The 17,648-nt window shown below is 34.8% G+C and overlaps 1 protein-coding gene across 1 annotated transcript; it reads right to left on the bottom strand.

The window, feature by feature from the left end:
* Nucleotides 1-3,083: 3,083 nt before the first annotated feature.
* Nucleotides 3,084-16,992, bottom strand: LOC125838509 (nuclear poly(A) polymerase 4-like). Its single transcript, XM_049517555.1, is given in 13 exon segments — nucleotides 3,084-3,501; nucleotides 4,057-4,165; nucleotides 4,264-5,112; nucleotides 5,114-5,200; nucleotides 5,573-5,737; nucleotides 5,836-6,165; nucleotides 6,285-6,347; nucleotides 6,428-6,541; nucleotides 6,826-6,987; nucleotides 7,080-7,142; nucleotides 8,414-8,521; nucleotides 16,504-16,581; nucleotides 16,663-16,992. Coding segments are annotated over 13 exon segments (2,388 nt in total). The 5' UTR covers nucleotides 16,810-16,992; the 3' UTR covers nucleotides 3,084-3,388.
* Between the last annotated feature and the right edge of the window lie 656 nt (nucleotides 16,993-17,648).

Genomic DNA, 17,648 nt, shown 5'->3' with positions numbered 1-17,648 from the left:
ACCATTATCATGTAAGTAGTTATCTGTTTTCTAGATCCTAGTAATCTTCTCCCTAAGTGTATGTACTATGTTATTATGTGTGTATATATGATATGATGTTCATATTATTATGATATGCTATTATGATTTTCGTTACTATGTTCACTCTTTGATTTATTCTTAGTAAATGGTTAGTTCTCTATCCTCTTAGTAACCCCGATGGATTAACCTGTAAATATATATATATATAAAAGTAATCATGCCATAAGAAATGTGTGTATATGATGGCTTATGGAGTTGGTATTGACTATTGACTTTGAACAAATGCTTTGTTTTTCTCTCTCTTTTCTAATAAATATAAATATAAAATATAAAATATAATATCTTACTTAATAATTTAGCATCGGATCCATTTTTAAATATTTATAAATTTTGGTATAAAGGGTCTTTCATAGATGGTTTGAACTAGAAAAGTTAACACTACATTAATATTTTGTTGCAATAATCTTGACGCAATTTCAGTTTATATGGGAATATTTCTAAAGATATATAAAACGCTTTGAAATATTTTATCTTATTTATTTTGACAAGGAAAAAAGTCTGAATACCGAATAGAACAACAAGAGGAAAACTAATAGCGATTAATTAAGGTGAATTTCACCATGAACAATATGTGGATTTTTTAAATTTATATTTGACAAGTAAAAAATTTTATCTCCAAAATATTTATATATGATTTGACAAAACACAATAGGGTAGAGTGGGGTATGGCAGGGTTGGGGGTTGGAGGTGTTGAGCGGGTGGAAAGAAGAGACATTGAACTTGAAATATCACTTGTAAAATTTGTTTTTGCTATTTTTATTAGTGAAATCATTTTTCTATTTTTTGAAGAACTTGTTTTTCTCGAGAAAATATTTTAGTCAAATAAATATGAAAAAATTTCAAAAAAATATTTCCCTTCATATTAAACACACCCTTATTGAAAATCCTAATTGGCATTCGAAATGAAACTTACTCTAGAGGTGTATCTGATACAAAGGAAAATATTTTTCAAAAATATTTTATAATGTTTGATTGATCAAATGTTTTGGAGAACAATTTTATTTTAGAAAACAAATTTTCTACTCCACCCTTGTCGTGCTTGCCTAAGTTTTATATAAATATATTTAAGATAATATTTTTTACTTATAAAAAAAATCACTTATTTGAGGAATAAATTTCCTTCCATACCAAACACATTCTAGATTTTTTTATTTTATTTTTAGTTTTCCCCTTATTTATTATTTGAGGCACATTCTTGTACTTGAGAGGTCTATCAATAAATATTGAGTTTTTTTTTTCTTGCATTTAATTTTTTTGTTGTAAAGAGTTTAAAGTTCAACGTTTTTAAGAGTTGTAATTTTGCACGACTGAGACCATATTTTAAAAATAAGTCTTCATAAGGGTCCACATGACATGATCCTCATGAGAAGATTAACGTGCAAAACAAAGAAAATGCCAACTCTTTTACAATTTAAAAACACGCATAACTAATACATGTATAAGTTATGCATGAATCTATACATTATTTTATGTAGGATAATAGTTGAAATAATTAATACATGAATAGCTAATCTTTGCATAGTTAATATCTGCATAAAATAATACATAAGTTCACTTATAACTAATCTTTATATTATTAATTTGTTTATACCTCTGCTACCAAATGACCCCCAAGGGGGGTTACTTTGGTTACCGATTAGGAAGGAAATTATTGATATATTAAAATTAACATAGTTAATTTCATGTTAGGTAGCTTTTAATAGCCAATTATAGTAGTTGTTTTTTTGTTAGAGCCAATTATAGTAAATACAGTGTTTGATTATTATTTACAACTTCACATAACTAAAATATCTATAAACATATATAAATTCAGCACATTCTTGACAATCTCTTGCTTAAATCACATGATTAATTTAATTAGACCTCTTGTCATATATAGTTGTTAGGTTAGTTAAAGAATCATATTCCTGTAAGAACTACTTAAATAAAATTTGATTTGTAGAGATGGTAGTCTTTTATAACAAGACTTTGAAATAGTGTACTTGCTATAATCCAACACAGATTAAATCCCTGGAAATTATATATATATACTACTACTGGTTGTCCTATTGGGAAAAGGAAAACAAATCCTATTTAACCAAACACAGAAAAAACATTTGTTTGTAGGTAAGATTTTAAGCAAACACAAAGAAAAAACATTTGTTTGTAGGTAATAATATAATGTTGTTTTGTTTAGAGTGGTTGATGTTTGTCATTGTACTAGTTATATTTAATTCTTGTTTTTGATATTAGCACTGCTTGCTATATTTTCTTCGTTGCATCTGTTCAAAAACAACATATTTACCTTCCCGAGGTAGTGAGATTTCATAGAGTAAGTTGTTGTTTTCAACTGCAATCATATATACCTGATCAATCAAACAAGATTGAAGTTCAGCTTCGTCAAGCCTAACTTCAGACATCACATGTCGGAAGTTGCTCCGACATGAAGACTTATTGTTTACGCCCGGTGGGTATGACTTAAATAATAATAATACAAAATCAGGTATCCTGCACTTCAGGTGCAAGTTGCATTTTACTTAGCTATATGCATTTTGGGGAGATATTTAGGTCTGGGAATACATACCATCTGGATGGGAAGAACACATAAACTCCAGAAAACGTCTGAAAAGAGAAACCTACAGAGGGATAGGATATATATGACATGCATACTACAAATATATCGGATATTTACTACAGAAAGTCGTACCATCTCAGAACAATAAGCTTAGTAACATCACAATACAAAGCAAGTCTTTTCTAGAGCCTCAAAAGAAAATGTAGCCACTATCCTGCTTCTTTAAACAAACATCCACATGCTATTTGTTTTCCACATCATCTACCAAGGTTCTTAACAAATGAAGCAGATAAGATCCACGACTGTACTCAAGGTCTCATCTCGACGCCGGCTCTTGACTGCAACAATAAGCAAGACATTGGTTTAACTTCACAGCTCCTTTTCCTCATCATTTTTATACTTTAAGTTTTTTTAATTTTTGCATTTTGAGGGAGGGGAGAGAGGGGGGGTTAGAAAGGCACGAATTCTCATCTCTAAAACTCCTTCATCCAACTCCAAATTGGGGTCTTGAAGACAAATCCACACACACCATAATCTGCAACATCTTCTCACTTTAAAATGTGAGTTTGGAAACTAATCCAAACATCTCAACTATATCATCTTTCAACAGGCATTTTCACAACCGCACAAGCTTCGAAACACACTAATCTTTGGAATGTCTACCCAAAATCAAGCTGTTGATTCCAGGCTCAACCTGCTAGGGAGAAACCACGACAGGAACAAAGCAAGAAAGCATAAAGATAACATAACCTATCAAATCATAAAACACAGGTTCTCAGAAACACATGCCTTATTGCAGCCTCCTGCACAGCCTCTGAGTTTGTCCCATCCTGGGGTTCCATTGCCCTTGCGAGAGAGAGGTTTGGCTAGAAAAAGGAAAATAAACAATGAGCAAGTCCTCCATCCTAAAAATACCAAATATAAAGCCAGATGCAGAAGAAGGCTTAGCAAGACGTGTATATTGTTCATGGCTAATTGGGGAAGTAGAAATCTAATCGTGAACACCACCATGTATTGGTCAGAGACTTGCTGAGTAAGCCAATCAAACTTAAATAGAAATGATTTTTAAAAGAGAAAAGAGAAATGAAAAAGATTGTTTTTCAAGGAGCCGAGTAATGTCCAATCATAATCCAAGATCATGACATACTGCCCAACTCTTGTTTTTTCAAGATTGGCACAAGTCATGACGCACTTGCAATCAAAGAAACCAGGTTCATGAATTTTCCAATACACAACTGATGATATGCCCAGCTCTTCAATGGTCACAATAACCCAACAAAAAGAAAATGAGCTTGAACACCAGAAAATAGGCATGTGAACAGTAATAATGGGAACTTGCTTTGAAAAGAAAATAATGGGAACTCATATATGATGTTAGATGTATAAGCTTTGATGAGAAATTGGTAAAAATGGACAAAAACTTTTGCACTCCACCTGTGACATCTCGGCAAAGCCATTACCCAATTCTCCATTCCCACTTAGACATCCATCCCCAAGTTGTGAAATCCGATCGGCCAAGCTTATATCACCCTGAAAGGACTCTTAGCTCTCACTAACTTCAACACTTCCATAAATCACTGTCATCAGCTACAATTCAAGAGCCGAAACACGCAAACAGAGAGACTCACCTCGCAAGTGAGGTTGTGAATGTTGGAATTTGATACAGGCACTCTTTCGAGACTTTCTGCACAACCAGTCTGAATGCATGGTTCATTGAGCTGCCCAACAATATCCTGATGAAGTGATCCCAAAATCTCCCCCTTCTCATCATTCTGCAAGACTTGAAAAGTTTGGACGTCTCTAGTGCATATGTCTTCACACGGACCGGGCACCTCCTTGCTTGGGAAGGATTTTGTGTTAGAACTATCTAAATCAACTTCTCTGGAAACTCCTAATAAGATGGAACCCCTTGACGTTGTATAGTTTAAACTATCAGGTGTACAAATGGAACTGTCACTCGGAGAGGCATCACTTCTGCTGCGCAATATCCTATGTAATGATCTATCATCAGAACTGTCCATTAGGCAAGAACTCTCAAACTCCCTCTGTGACTCATCAGAAATGATTATCTGTGATGATCCATCAGATCTGCAAGAACTACCTAGAGGAGAAACAGATCCGATCCTCTGCGGACTGATAGAAGCACGTTTCCCTGGCTTGCCCAAATTTACATTAACTGTTTCAGTCTCCTGTTTCCTCTTTGGCTGCCTTTCTTCAGGAGACATGCAGCCTTTAGCAACTTTCTCTGGAGTACTATGACTTGTATTCCGAGGTTGCCTTGGTCTCTTATACCCGTCTGGAAAGACAAATGGAGGAATTTGCTTCCTCCGAACATGAGATACATAGATATCCATGCCTGGTCTCCAATAAGCATACATGCTTACGTCTTGCTTAAACTCATCAACTGTGCCACGAATATCAAATTGTTGCCCTTCTTGTACTTTGACACCCTGTTTCCTCTGCAAGCCCATAAAAAAAAGCACAATGTGGACATGGCTTAGATAAGTCTACAAATTCATTAGGATACGGATGGCACTGCAACATCCCGTTCGTGTCCCGCTCTATCTGAAATGCATCAAAGGATAAGCATGAGTTCCAGCGATAGAATCATGACAAGTAAATTAGATTTTTTTCCCAAGCAGAATTCTTTCTTTTCCCTTTAGTACTAACAATTCTCATCAACAGAATAAAATAAAATAAAATATATCATTCTCATGACAACTGAATTAGATTATCCCCTCCCAGAATTCTTTTCTTTTCCATTAGTGCTAATTAAATTTATATATATATATGGGAGAGGGGGGAAGGTGGAAATGGTGAAGGGACTACAAGATAGGGAATCGAAATTTCACCTAGTTCAGGTAACCAACAAACAAACTGGACTACTAAGATTCCCCTAATAAGCCAATTTCTTTCGTTAGTGCTTACAATTCTCACCTTTAGTGTTAGTTGCCTAAGCCGGGATTCCACCCAGCCTTTCCAAGCTAGCAAATCATCATTATCTGCTGCTACAATGTCAACCTGCAGATAGTTTTTGTAGACCTCAAAGAAAAGATAATGCTTAAAAAGCGCGGCCCACTGTGCTTTATTCAACTCTACCTCCTGGATGACAGAACCAAGTGAAAACAGCAAAACTACCAATCAAAATGCGTCAGTAGAGTGAAAAAGGAAGAAAACAACACTGAACTTTTATGTTATACCTCACAAATCTTGTTACCAAACTGAAATTGGTCCATCATTACTCGAAGAGTACTTGGGGAGACATTGTAGCTAGAGTTCATGCAAGGGTAAGCAGGAGTAATAATTGGCATATGATGGGTTCGGTCCTTTGGATTCTTGCGAGGATCCCAAACAAGAAAACCAAGTTCATCCTCTTCTATTGGGCATAGCATCACTGGATTTGGCCAACGCCATTGTGTATAAACTCTGAAGAACCTAGAAACAAGCATACTGGGGAGTGCATTAGGATAAAATTGGCAAATGCGAGCAACCAAAAGAGCCCAATTCACACCGCCAAGGAATCCGGTAACCTGAATAAAAAAAGAATGAAGAAGGGGAAAGCAGAAAATCATGCTCACAAACGGATCAGCTTATGAATACTATAGAGTATAGACAAACCAGTAAGGACATTGAGGGAATAAGAACTCACATTGGAATAAACACCGCGCCTTTTTGCCCAAAACTTTAGACATCTAAGAGTTGTGCGGAAGTGCTGCAAGATTTTGAGAAAATCAATATGGAAATTTAGTTGCCATTTATAGACACCATAACACAAGGGGAAAGTAGGTTTACCTCAGCATTAGGAACTAGTTTCAATATTTGATCAGCAACCCGGCACCCATTGAGACTTCGAACAGTTGGTTCATCAACATTGTAGAGTACAGATTGATCTGAGATATCTAAATCCTGTTAACATACAATCACAAGACCAAATTAAATGCAATTCATCACACAACTCTCATTTAGTAATAATTCAACTAATACATGAACTCTTCAGCTTGGACGGATGTGAATTAAGGCAGACAAAGTAAACATATAAGCAAGACTGTAATGAAGAAGCTGTTATCTATCCACATTGATCAAATGAAACAAAAATGACTGATTCTCGATGAATAAGTTACAACAGTAGAGACTTTAATTCTACAATTCGTAGGTATAACCTGATAGGTAAAGGATATAATCCAACTTACTTCAGGGACAACTAAGAGAGATATACTTGCATAAAGGAGATCAACAGATATTCCTTGAAATTTGAATTTCATAACTGGGACATGAGCATCAGGAACTGGTTGGAGTTCACTAACTTCTTCCTTTTCAGCCAAAATATCATGCAGAATGATAAAAAAATCTTCCTGCAGAGAAAAGAAGAGAACAAATTTCATAAATGATTACGATTAATCATCAGACTGTGCAAAGTTTTGACCAGTAAATGGGAGGAACTCACATCACGATTGACATAAGAGGGACCAACACACAATGTATCTATGTCAGCTCCAGGTCCATGAACCTGCATAAGCACATGAGGTTGTGACCATCAACAATGAAATAGTGGATTAATAAAAACAATAAATATAGAACTTCAAAATAAATCACAGAAGGTGATTGCATTTCTTTAGATACATGAATCTATATGTAGCTTAATAACAACTTAACAAGATGCCAAACATGTGATTTCTACTACTCATATTGAAGAACTTGGAATTGAAACCAAAGAAAGACCTATTAGCTGCAACTTTAGCACCTAGTACCTACGTATGTTTATCTTTATTTCCAATCATCTGATCACCCAATTATCCAAACCTCAAGAATCCTTATTTCTCAGGTTACTCTCATATAGTTTATGAATGAGTCTAGAGCCATAAGGGCAAAACAAATTTGTCAAAAATCCCAAAAGGGCAACATTTTAACGCCCAAATTAATGCCGTTGGAATCAGGTCAAATTGGGTAAGACTCAAATTTCTCTGCGCCTTGTAAGGCGCACCGCTGTCAGCGTCTTGTAAGACGCGGCGGCTATGCCTTATAAGGCACATACAATTTGAGCCTTCCTTATAGTTAAAAATTGAAAAGTTTTTTTCATTGCTTTATAATTTTGGAAGTTAAATTTTTAAAAAAAAATGCATTTTCATTGCTTTTTTTTTTGGAAGTTGAAATTTTAAAAGAAAAAAGGTTTTTTTCATTTTATGGAAGTTAAAATTTAAAAAAAAAAAACATTTTTTCATTGCTTTTTTTTGGAAGTGAAATTTTTTTAAAAAATACGTTTAAAATTTTAATAAAAAACTTACATGTAAACTTCCAAAAAAAAAAAAGCAATGAAAAACGTTTTTTTTTTTTAATTTTGACTTCCAAAAAAAAAAAGCAAAGAAAAAACATTTTTTTTAAAATTTAACCTCCAAAAAAAAAAAAAAGCAATGAAAAAAAGTTTTTTCTTTTTTAAACTTCCAAATTTAAAAAGTGATGAAAAAACTTTTTTTAAAATTATAAGGAAGGCTCAAATTGTATGCGCCTTGTAAGGCGCAGCCGCCGTGCGTCTTACAAGACGCTAACAGCGGTGCGCCTTACAAGGCGCATAGAAATTTGAGCCTTACCCAGTTTGACCTGATTCCAACAGCGTTAATTGGGGAGTTAAAATGTTGCCCTTTTGGTTCTTAACTGAATTTTGTTGCCCTTTTGGCTCCGGACTCGTTTATGAATGATGCATAAATAAGCAAATATTTAATGTCACTTCACAAAGAACAAAATACTGAAAAAAATCAAGTGAAGAGCTGAAATGTTACTTACTCCTAACCGATAAGAACCAAAAGTGAATATCATAGCATTTGCATCCTCCACCATTTGATCAGTGTAGCCTCTCTGGCGAGTCAATTGTTTCACCCATGATTTTACAATCTACACCACAATTTACCAGTCATTAAAACTTCTTCACAATCAAATAGCATCTGACCAATAGAACCATCAAGCACTTCAGTTGATTTCATCTGATGCCAAGACAACTCAAACTTTTTTCTAGATAGACAGCTCAAAATTAAAATTTCCACATGATGTCAAGACAACTCAATATTAATTGGTCATTCAATCCAAATACAATAGCAAGCCCTAGAAAGTTTGTGCATATCCAATTTATGCCAAAGAAGAAAATCCACACTGTCCTCTGGCACACACCAATTAATCCTCAAATATTGAAGAGAAGATGACACATCTGACTTAGTGAATTTACACTGGGGGATCGAATGATTCACATTTTCCAAATCCTCTTTATAGAGCGCATCTGTAGCATAGAATCATGCCTCTAATAAAGATTATCAGAAGGCATTTTCTGTATGCGACAATCCATGAAAAGCATTTGACTTTTCCCGACTGGATTTTCATGTAATAGGAGGGATATTTCCTATTCCTTACCAAGAAAGTTATGTGGCTATTAAAAGGAACAAAGTAGAAAAGAACTCACCAGGTAGTACAAACTACAAAAAATACTAGTTAATTTCCTCCCATCTACCTAGACCTTGGTGGGTAGTGTTACCCAATACCCTATGCTAGACCTTTGATAGTGGGAGGTAGCAACTAGTGGAATAGTTGAGGTGAGTGCAAGCTCACCAAAAATACAAACATTATAAAAATAAAAAAATAAAAAAAAGGAGTGGCTATGTGGCGAAGTCGAGGAAACAGCTCCTTCCATATTTGGAACTTAGCTCCGCAGAAGAATATGTTACAACAAAGGTGGAAGGTCCAAAAACTTAGATCAATTATTACTATCAACAAAAGAGTTCCCCATTTTTTTATGCATATCATTCTATATTTGAGGTGCTTCAAACATAATGAGAAGAAAAAAGTCTAGCCAACAGTAAAGCTCCTTTCACTGGGGAGAGGCTTTCTCCTAATGTGGTACTGTCGGAAGGCATTCTTTGCCCCAGCTTGGCAAATTGCATACCAGCACAACATAATTCTTGGCTTGTGCATCTTACTTTCTCTGCATGCAAGCTCATAAATTAGTAAGGGAACCCTCATTATACTTCTGATACGACTTAATTCCTACTTATGAGCTAGTATAAGCAATTCTTGTTTATCAATTCAACTAGTATAAGCAAGTGATACTAATTCAGTAGAAAAAACAATAATGGTTTATGTGTATGATGCTCCAGAGTAATAAAGCCTTTTGGTACTCTTTTGTTATCAGACTTACCAAAATATGGAGAGGGGTGGGGGGGAACGGGTGAGAAGATGGAAGTGAACTGATTAGAGTACGGAGTTCTCCACCTATATATGCATGCTGATGGAAGCTGGATCTCAATGAGTAGGACTTTTGAACTTAATTTAGTGGAAATATAAATGGCATATCTTCCAAAAAGAAGAGCAAGCAATGCAGCCAAAACAGAGATTCTAAAGATGCTAAGTTACAAAATTATAGAAGATCCAGCCGACATGCTCTATCCGGAAGTGGAAACAGAAAGGAGAACTTCTGCATGGCCATTGGCGACACAAAGAGAACAAACTTGAATGCTGAATGGAGAAATCAGAAAGATAGAAGGCTTTAGTTTACCCTCCTATACATTGGTCATGACAATGAATTGAAACAAATCCTTTTTGCAATTGATAACAGTGAGAACGATGGCAGGGTGCTATCAGAAATGTCAGGATTTCACTGGGTATGTTGTTGTAATCCAAAGTCATACAAATCCTTTGCCATTGACCTCAGGGCTCATCATCTTGTTCTTGTCCTTCTTGGGCTTATTGGGTTTGATTAAAATAAACCACACATGATAACAAGCTAGATATAACAGAGACAAACTAGCACCAACTAAAAACTTCTTACTAGAATGCACTTCATATATCAGTATTCAGTAAGCAAAAACTTCTATATTACAAAATCTTAGTGCTGAATATGTACAACATAGTAGAATTTAAAGCAAATAAAGCTTCTTACAATGTGCAATAGTTATGACCAAATATAAACTGGTCATACTAGAATATGCATACTTTTCTGTCTAAAGATGCTTGAGAAACCTTCACCAAAGATGGAAATATTTCATGGGCAACTTTTTCAGACACATAGATATTACTCTGCCGACTGTCTCCTCGTATCATGCCAAAAACACAAACTGAAACAACTCCAACCCAGTGTACTCAACACAAGATTGGGGAGCAGTTGTGCTATTGTACTTATACTACTGTTTATGGATTGCCTCTTTAAGTGATATTCGCGAATTTCTTTCTTTAGTGCAGGTATGTGAATTTTTTATTTTTTTGTGCTATGTACTAAGTTTTATTATGATAATAAAAATTCTTGATTCTATGTTTTGCAAGTATGGACATGGGAGTGTATTATCCCATTATGATTTCAAAAGTTAAAGGCCCGTCATTTCAATTGACAGAACTCATTTTTATGGCATGTATGATACATAATTATTAGAAATTTTTGGCCAAAAGCATCCTTAAACTAGACCTCAAACTTAAACTACATCCTTAAAATATCTTTTTGGTAGAAAACATCGTCCAAGTATTTAAAAGTTAACAATTTTCATCCTTTTGTTAGATATTGCCAAAAAAACTAAGGGATCCTACAAAAACATGAGCAATTCACATGACTATCAACAAAAGTTTTCTAAAAGGCTCCTGAAAAAAATATATTAAAAATCTTGGACACAATTGCTTATTGAAACAAAATATGTTAGGAAGGTGTGAGGATACATGATCTGCTCTTTTTCTCATTTACCAACGGAAAGAAGCTGGAGCTTAATTATATTCACCTTTTTCAAACTAAATTGTATTTAGATCAATAATTTTTCGGGGCATTTTGATATTGAAGTGATCAAAATTCTAATTATGTCTCGCATTCGAGTTTCAATCTCGATTATAGAAGCGGAAGTCTCCAACAAACATCACTTCTAGTATATTCAATTGATAAAAAACATATTTCAACTAATAACTTTTTTAATATTAAATCACATGAACAATAAATAAATAAAAATATATTTGTCAAATTAAAAGATTTTGCATAATGCTATACTCAATTGTCAAAAATGTTCACCATAATATTTTTGCCGTATCTCAGAATAATGAACTCGAAAGAGTGACTTGATTTTTGTGGGATCTATTAGTTTTCTGACAAATTCAAGTAGAAGGATGAAAATTGTTAACTTTTTGAAGGATGTTTTCTGCTAAGAATGATATTTTAAGGATGTAACCTAAGTATGTAGCATAGTTTAAGGATGATTTCGGCCAAAAACTCTAATTATTAATTGTTGTTGCAATTGATGCAGACGAAAATATGTTTCTACTTGTATATACTATAGTTGCGCGAAGAGCACTTGGTCAGACGTTCTAAAAATATTATGGAGGCATGTTGTTGGAGAGTGAAGAGAAATGACTTATTTCTAGCCGCCACCAAGATATCTTGCCGTGTGTTCAATCTTTTAACTTGTTACAACCCCAAGTAATCTAAACACGTCCTCTCACAAGAAGTTCCTCTCTTTCTTGTTAGGTTGATGGGTAGTGGTAAGAGTCAAACCCAAGGCCTTCATTTGCTTTGATATCATATAAAAAGAAAAAAGAACAAAAAAGGACATTTTATTCATGATTTGATCAACCTACGACACGTGTATTTTATTGTTTCAAACATAATATTCATATAGTAATATTTGCTTAATGTGGGACATCTAACTTAAAAACTTAAATCTACCATATTTATCAGTCTCATCTAAAACAACAACAACAACATACCCAATGGAATTCCATAAGTGGGGTATGGAGGGTAGAATGTATGCAGACCTTACCACTACCTCATGAAGGTAGAGAGGTTGTTTCCAAAGACCCTCAATTTATATGTAGCAACTCCGGATACAAAGAAGAAAATATATTGAGTCACAAGGAAACAATGCAAAATCTACCGGGCAAAAGAAAAATAGTGCAATAATCATAACACAATACACAACATACTAAAATAGAGTAATGGAAACTAATAATAAATACTGATAGTATTTTTATCAAGCTTTTCAATATTCTTGATAGTTAGTTAATAGCTAATAGCTTCCTCGTTGCCTATAGTTTTCTATATTTTCATAATTTCACTATTTTATTTTTCTAAATGGTACATGTGAACCAGTAGGCACCACTCTTATTATTAGTGACCGAATCCAACTAAATTAAACTTACACTCTGTTTGGATAGTTGCCCCGTATTGCTTCATAATGTATCATATTGTATGTACTGTATTGTTTAATGAATACAACTTTTGGATGGATTGTATTGTTATCCGTCGTTACATAATCACACATCAACAATTTGAAGGATAAACTTAGAATAAAAATGAATAAGTGTAGAGATACAATAAGAAGATGGGTAATGATAAAATCGGAAGTATTAAATAACAACTAAAGAAAAAATTAAGGTAACAACGCAATCACACAAACTCGATCTTTACACAAAATGAACTTTTCATCATTACCTAACGATATATTTAACGATACGATACAATAAAATATAAAAAACAATCAAAGAAATATTGTATTTAAACTAATAATATAATGGGTAACAACCATCCAAACAAGATGTTATTGCGTTGTGTTAAGTTATCATCTAAAAGCTCTTCTTTTTTTAAGCTCATCTAAAAGCTCCTCAACTTGTATTAAAGCCTCAATAACTTTGATAGTGAGTTAAGTAGCCCATGTCTCTTGGCAAATGGCCTAATACCCCCCTCAACTATATTTTTCTTTATTTTAATAGTTCTGTATTGCCTATTGCTTTACGTGAAATTGCTTCCTCTAGTAATGACTTAACTTCGATATTGTATTTTCATGCAAATAAGGAGCTAGAAAACACTATGGAAAGAGGTGGTTTAATTTGATGTTGATTAAGGAGTTCAAATGCAGGTATTGGCTAAATAAATGAATAGACAGTCTTGGTCCTATTGAAAATACCAATGAAGAAAAATGACCTTAAGAAAAATTAAGAACCCCATTCATACGAAAGATTTTGGAGAATCAAAGTCTCCTTTAGAAATTAAAATGATGAGCCCACAAAGAGTTTTGGATACACTATAAAACTTCTCTTTTTTTTCTTTTTTTTTTTTTTTTGGGGGGGGGGGGGGGGTAAGGGTAATTAAACATTTCATTAGTTACCAACGAGTATAGACATGATATGGCACACCTTCAACTTACTGAGGACATCACCCTAGATAGAGAGGTATGGAGGTCGAAGAGTAGGATAGAAGGGTAGTAGGTAACCGAGTGTTGTAGTACTTTTGTGTGGGAGAGGCAAGGGACTAGTCTCCTTGTCTCATCTTCTCCTTACTTAGTAATATTATCTAGTATTCCCTCTATTCACTTTACTTGTCCATTATTCCAAAAATATCCACTTCTACTTGTCACTTTTAACGTACCAAGAGAAGACAATTAATTTTTTCATGTTTTACTATTAGCATTAATTATTTAATCTCCAAATCCTTTTCAAGACCTAATACTAAACATCAATTTATTTACTTTTGAAATTGGTAACGTAAGACCTAATACTATGCATCAATTAATATGGGCATTATGGTAAAATCCTCATATCAATCATTGTTTCTTAAGGAGCTTGCAAAGTCCAAAGTGGGCAAATAAAAGTGAATGGAGGAGTATTTGCAAGTATCTTATTCTCTGTTTTTACTACTACCCTATTACTTTTTTGTTTATCTTGCTATTCTTGTGGTCATTATCTCCTCTTTTTTTTTTTGAAAATCGAGAAATCCGTCTGTGACCCGCCCTTTGGACCAATCACAGCCTTCTAAACTCGGTGGATAATGGGCCCACCCCTCTACCCTTCTCCACTTAAATACCAGGCTTCGCTTTGCATGGTGTGGGGCTTGAACCTACGACCTAAACCACAAATCCTCCACCTTTTGCCACTTGAGCTAGGGCTTGGGGGCAAAGAAGATAAAAATTTAAAAATTTCCTTTTTGTTTTGTTCTGATTACACTTCTTTTAAGACGAGGCCTGAGGGTATATATGAAACAACCTTTCTACCCCACAAAGGTAGGCTTCAGGTTTGCATACATCTTACCCTCCCAAACCCACTTATGGGAATTCACCAAATATGTCGTCGTATATTTACAAATCATAGGTGTGCAGGCCACAACTTAGCTATTCACAAAACAGAAAGTCACTATGACCTATAGTATGAATTCTTTTAGGTAATGTATGTTTCTAACAAACAAAAAGACTAGTATGCACCAGATTCATAGGGGTAAACTTATTCAAAATGGAAAAGAGATTAGCGGCTCATATTTCAAATAAGAATCACCATGTGGAATTCTCTGTTGTTTTTTTTGGGGGGAGGGGGGGGGGGGGCAGCACGAGACTTTCTTCCTCTGATAAGTAGCAGAACCACTCTTATTTTCAATGTGGCACACAACTCTTTCCCTCAGTCATTCCAGCAGCATGTTCCTCTATTCAGTGATCCTTCCATTGACGCATCATTTTTTTAATAACCATCTTTGCAACACCATGCCTCTTTTCCAATTAGAATACTGATAAAACCATTTTTTCTTTTATAAAGTAAAAATCTTTCACTAATGTTTGGGCCAAAACACACCCACATACAAGAAGTATACCAAAAAAGTAGAAACTGTACCCACAAAAAACACATGATTTTCTATAGAAGACACCCAATCCTCTATACAACAAGGAACGTCATGGGTACACCAAAAGAAAGTAAGTGATAGGAGGCTATCGTCAACTTAACAAAATTCATCTAAACCCCTTCAGTTCTCATGTTTTCTCTCTAGATAACCCACATAAGTTTTAGTGTGAAAATAAATAAAAGTTCCACGCGAGATTCCAGATACCAGAACTTTTTCAGCTACTATACCAAATTCTTCCATAACTATTTATTTTTGTGAGTTTTTAAATACGCAAACTACTTATTGATTACCCCACTTCAAGTTTGATGGATCATATAAGAAAGTAAAGTATTAGCGCTAAAATGGAACAAGGCATTAGGTTCTCAAGTTAAATTATTTTTCTGAACAGTGTTTCTCAAGTTTAATACTGTCAATTTGTCATGTGTTGGACAATATCATAGGCCTATGTATTATCTATAACACCTATAAAAAAAAAGGTGCATCTTTTATCAGAATCATTTGATAAATGCCTCTAAATTACTGATAAGATTTTTTTCTTCTTTTTCCTTCTCACACAAATTCTATGGTACAACATCAAATAAATTTGAACATGAAAGAATTTTGTTCTTTGACTTCTTGACAAGAGCTATAGTCTTCCAGCGTTCCTGTTTTCCATTTGTTGAATTCTGCCAGCACCATCTAAAGTACAAACAACATTATGAGTTGAATTCAATCCCAACCACTGAACCTCTAAATGTTCTGCCAAAGCATCCTATTTTCTTTCCTGCACTTCCTTCGGTACTTCTTCCTACTAAGCCCTAAAACATTCCATACTTCTTCCTACTAACTGAAGTGCTAACATATGAATAACCCGAAACACAATCTAATGCTTACATACCCTTTAGGATGAAGACTGACCAACAAATATGGACATCATCGTGATTATCAGCCATGCCCTCAAAAAACAAGTTGTCAAATTGCAGGGTTCAACAAGAAAGTCCTTCACTTATTCAACTCCACCTAAGGCCAAAACTATAATCGAAGGCTAATAATCAACAATGAACAACCCAACCCAAAACAAAAAGATATTCCAGCTTCTCATATAGTGTTTTTGTTTGCTCAATTCCCAATATATCACAGCCCCTGAATTTATAATACAATAAAGCTGCAAACCAAACACATATAACAACTCATACAAAAAGCTAAAGCTTGTACCCACAAAATTAAAGTAAAACAACTACAACTATTTAAGCTAATACTACTAAGCTTCAAAACTTACCTGATCAATCTGATGCAGCACCTCTTCTCTCCTTGCTGTCTCTTCCTCACTCTCATACAACTCAGATTCCTTCAAAAACTAAACAACAAAAAAAAATCAAATTCAAGGGCAAAATTGAGTTCAAATCACATAAACCTAAAGAAAAAAAAAAGTTTGCACATTTTCTAATGCTTCATTTCTTTGAAGATCTGCCTCGGTGGGCCCAGCAAGAGACAAAGGCTTCGTGATTCCCTGCTTCTTCGGCGGTGGCGCGGCCTCTGCCGCCGCCTCCACCGGCGGCGGCGTTAAGCTCTCGGAACCCATCATCAATTTCCAAGAAAATGAGCAAATTACGAAATAAAGAAAAAATCCCAAAATCAAAACTTCACAGATCAAGCCTAGAAAGTAGCGAAACGAGAAATTGAGTGGGAAAAGTGGGCAATTTCATATCTGATTCGACTGAAAAGGAACAAATCAAAATTAGAATTGAGCAAAGTGGGGAGAGAGAGAAGGGGGGAGGAGGAGAGATCTGGGGAGAAAGAAAAGGGTAGAAGGAAGTGTGGAAGATGGAAAAGGGTCAATGAAAGCGGTTTCTGGAGTTTTCCGGGAGTGGGGGTGGGGGTGGGGGTGGTTGAGCCCCAAGAAAAAAGAGGTATTTTTGGTCGGTAGTCAAATTAGTCAATTAATTACTTTGTTGTTTTCTTATCTTTCAAAATCAATTTTTTTATCCTCCGGGATGACTCAGTTGATTTGGAGGGTGGTTATTCACACGAATGACCCGAGATCGATCCCCCCTCAATGTCTTCTGAGTCGAGCCTGTTGCATAGGACTTGTCTAGTGCGGTTTACATCTCCTGTGTGGTTTGCAGGTTATTACACAGTGAGGAGTTTACCCAGTGCGCACAAAGTGCTCACCACTGAGTGCTCACCCAAAGGGCAAAAGCTATAACAGAGGTTATAGCGGCTGCGGGTTATCCTGGGGTTCCAAAATAAAATCACTTATTTTTGGGAAAATATAATTAAGGATGATAAAAAAGTTTAAGATTAAGAAAAAATAACACAAATTTTAATTATTGAGTGATATTAATCTTAAAATTATATTATTTACACAAAAACCTTTCTCTTTCCACTCCTCCCCTCTCCCATTTCCATCCCTTTTAATTTGGA

The sequence above is a fragment of the Solanum verrucosum genome, unplaced genomic scaffold, assembly GCF_900185275.1.
Source record: "Solanum verrucosum unplaced genomic scaffold, falcon-dt-bn FXZP01000182.1, whole genome shotgun sequence".
Lineage (NCBI taxonomy): Eukaryota > Viridiplantae > Streptophyta > Magnoliopsida > Solanales > Solanaceae > Solanum > Solanum verrucosum.
This window is presented reverse-complemented; position numbering and strand designations above follow the sequence as displayed.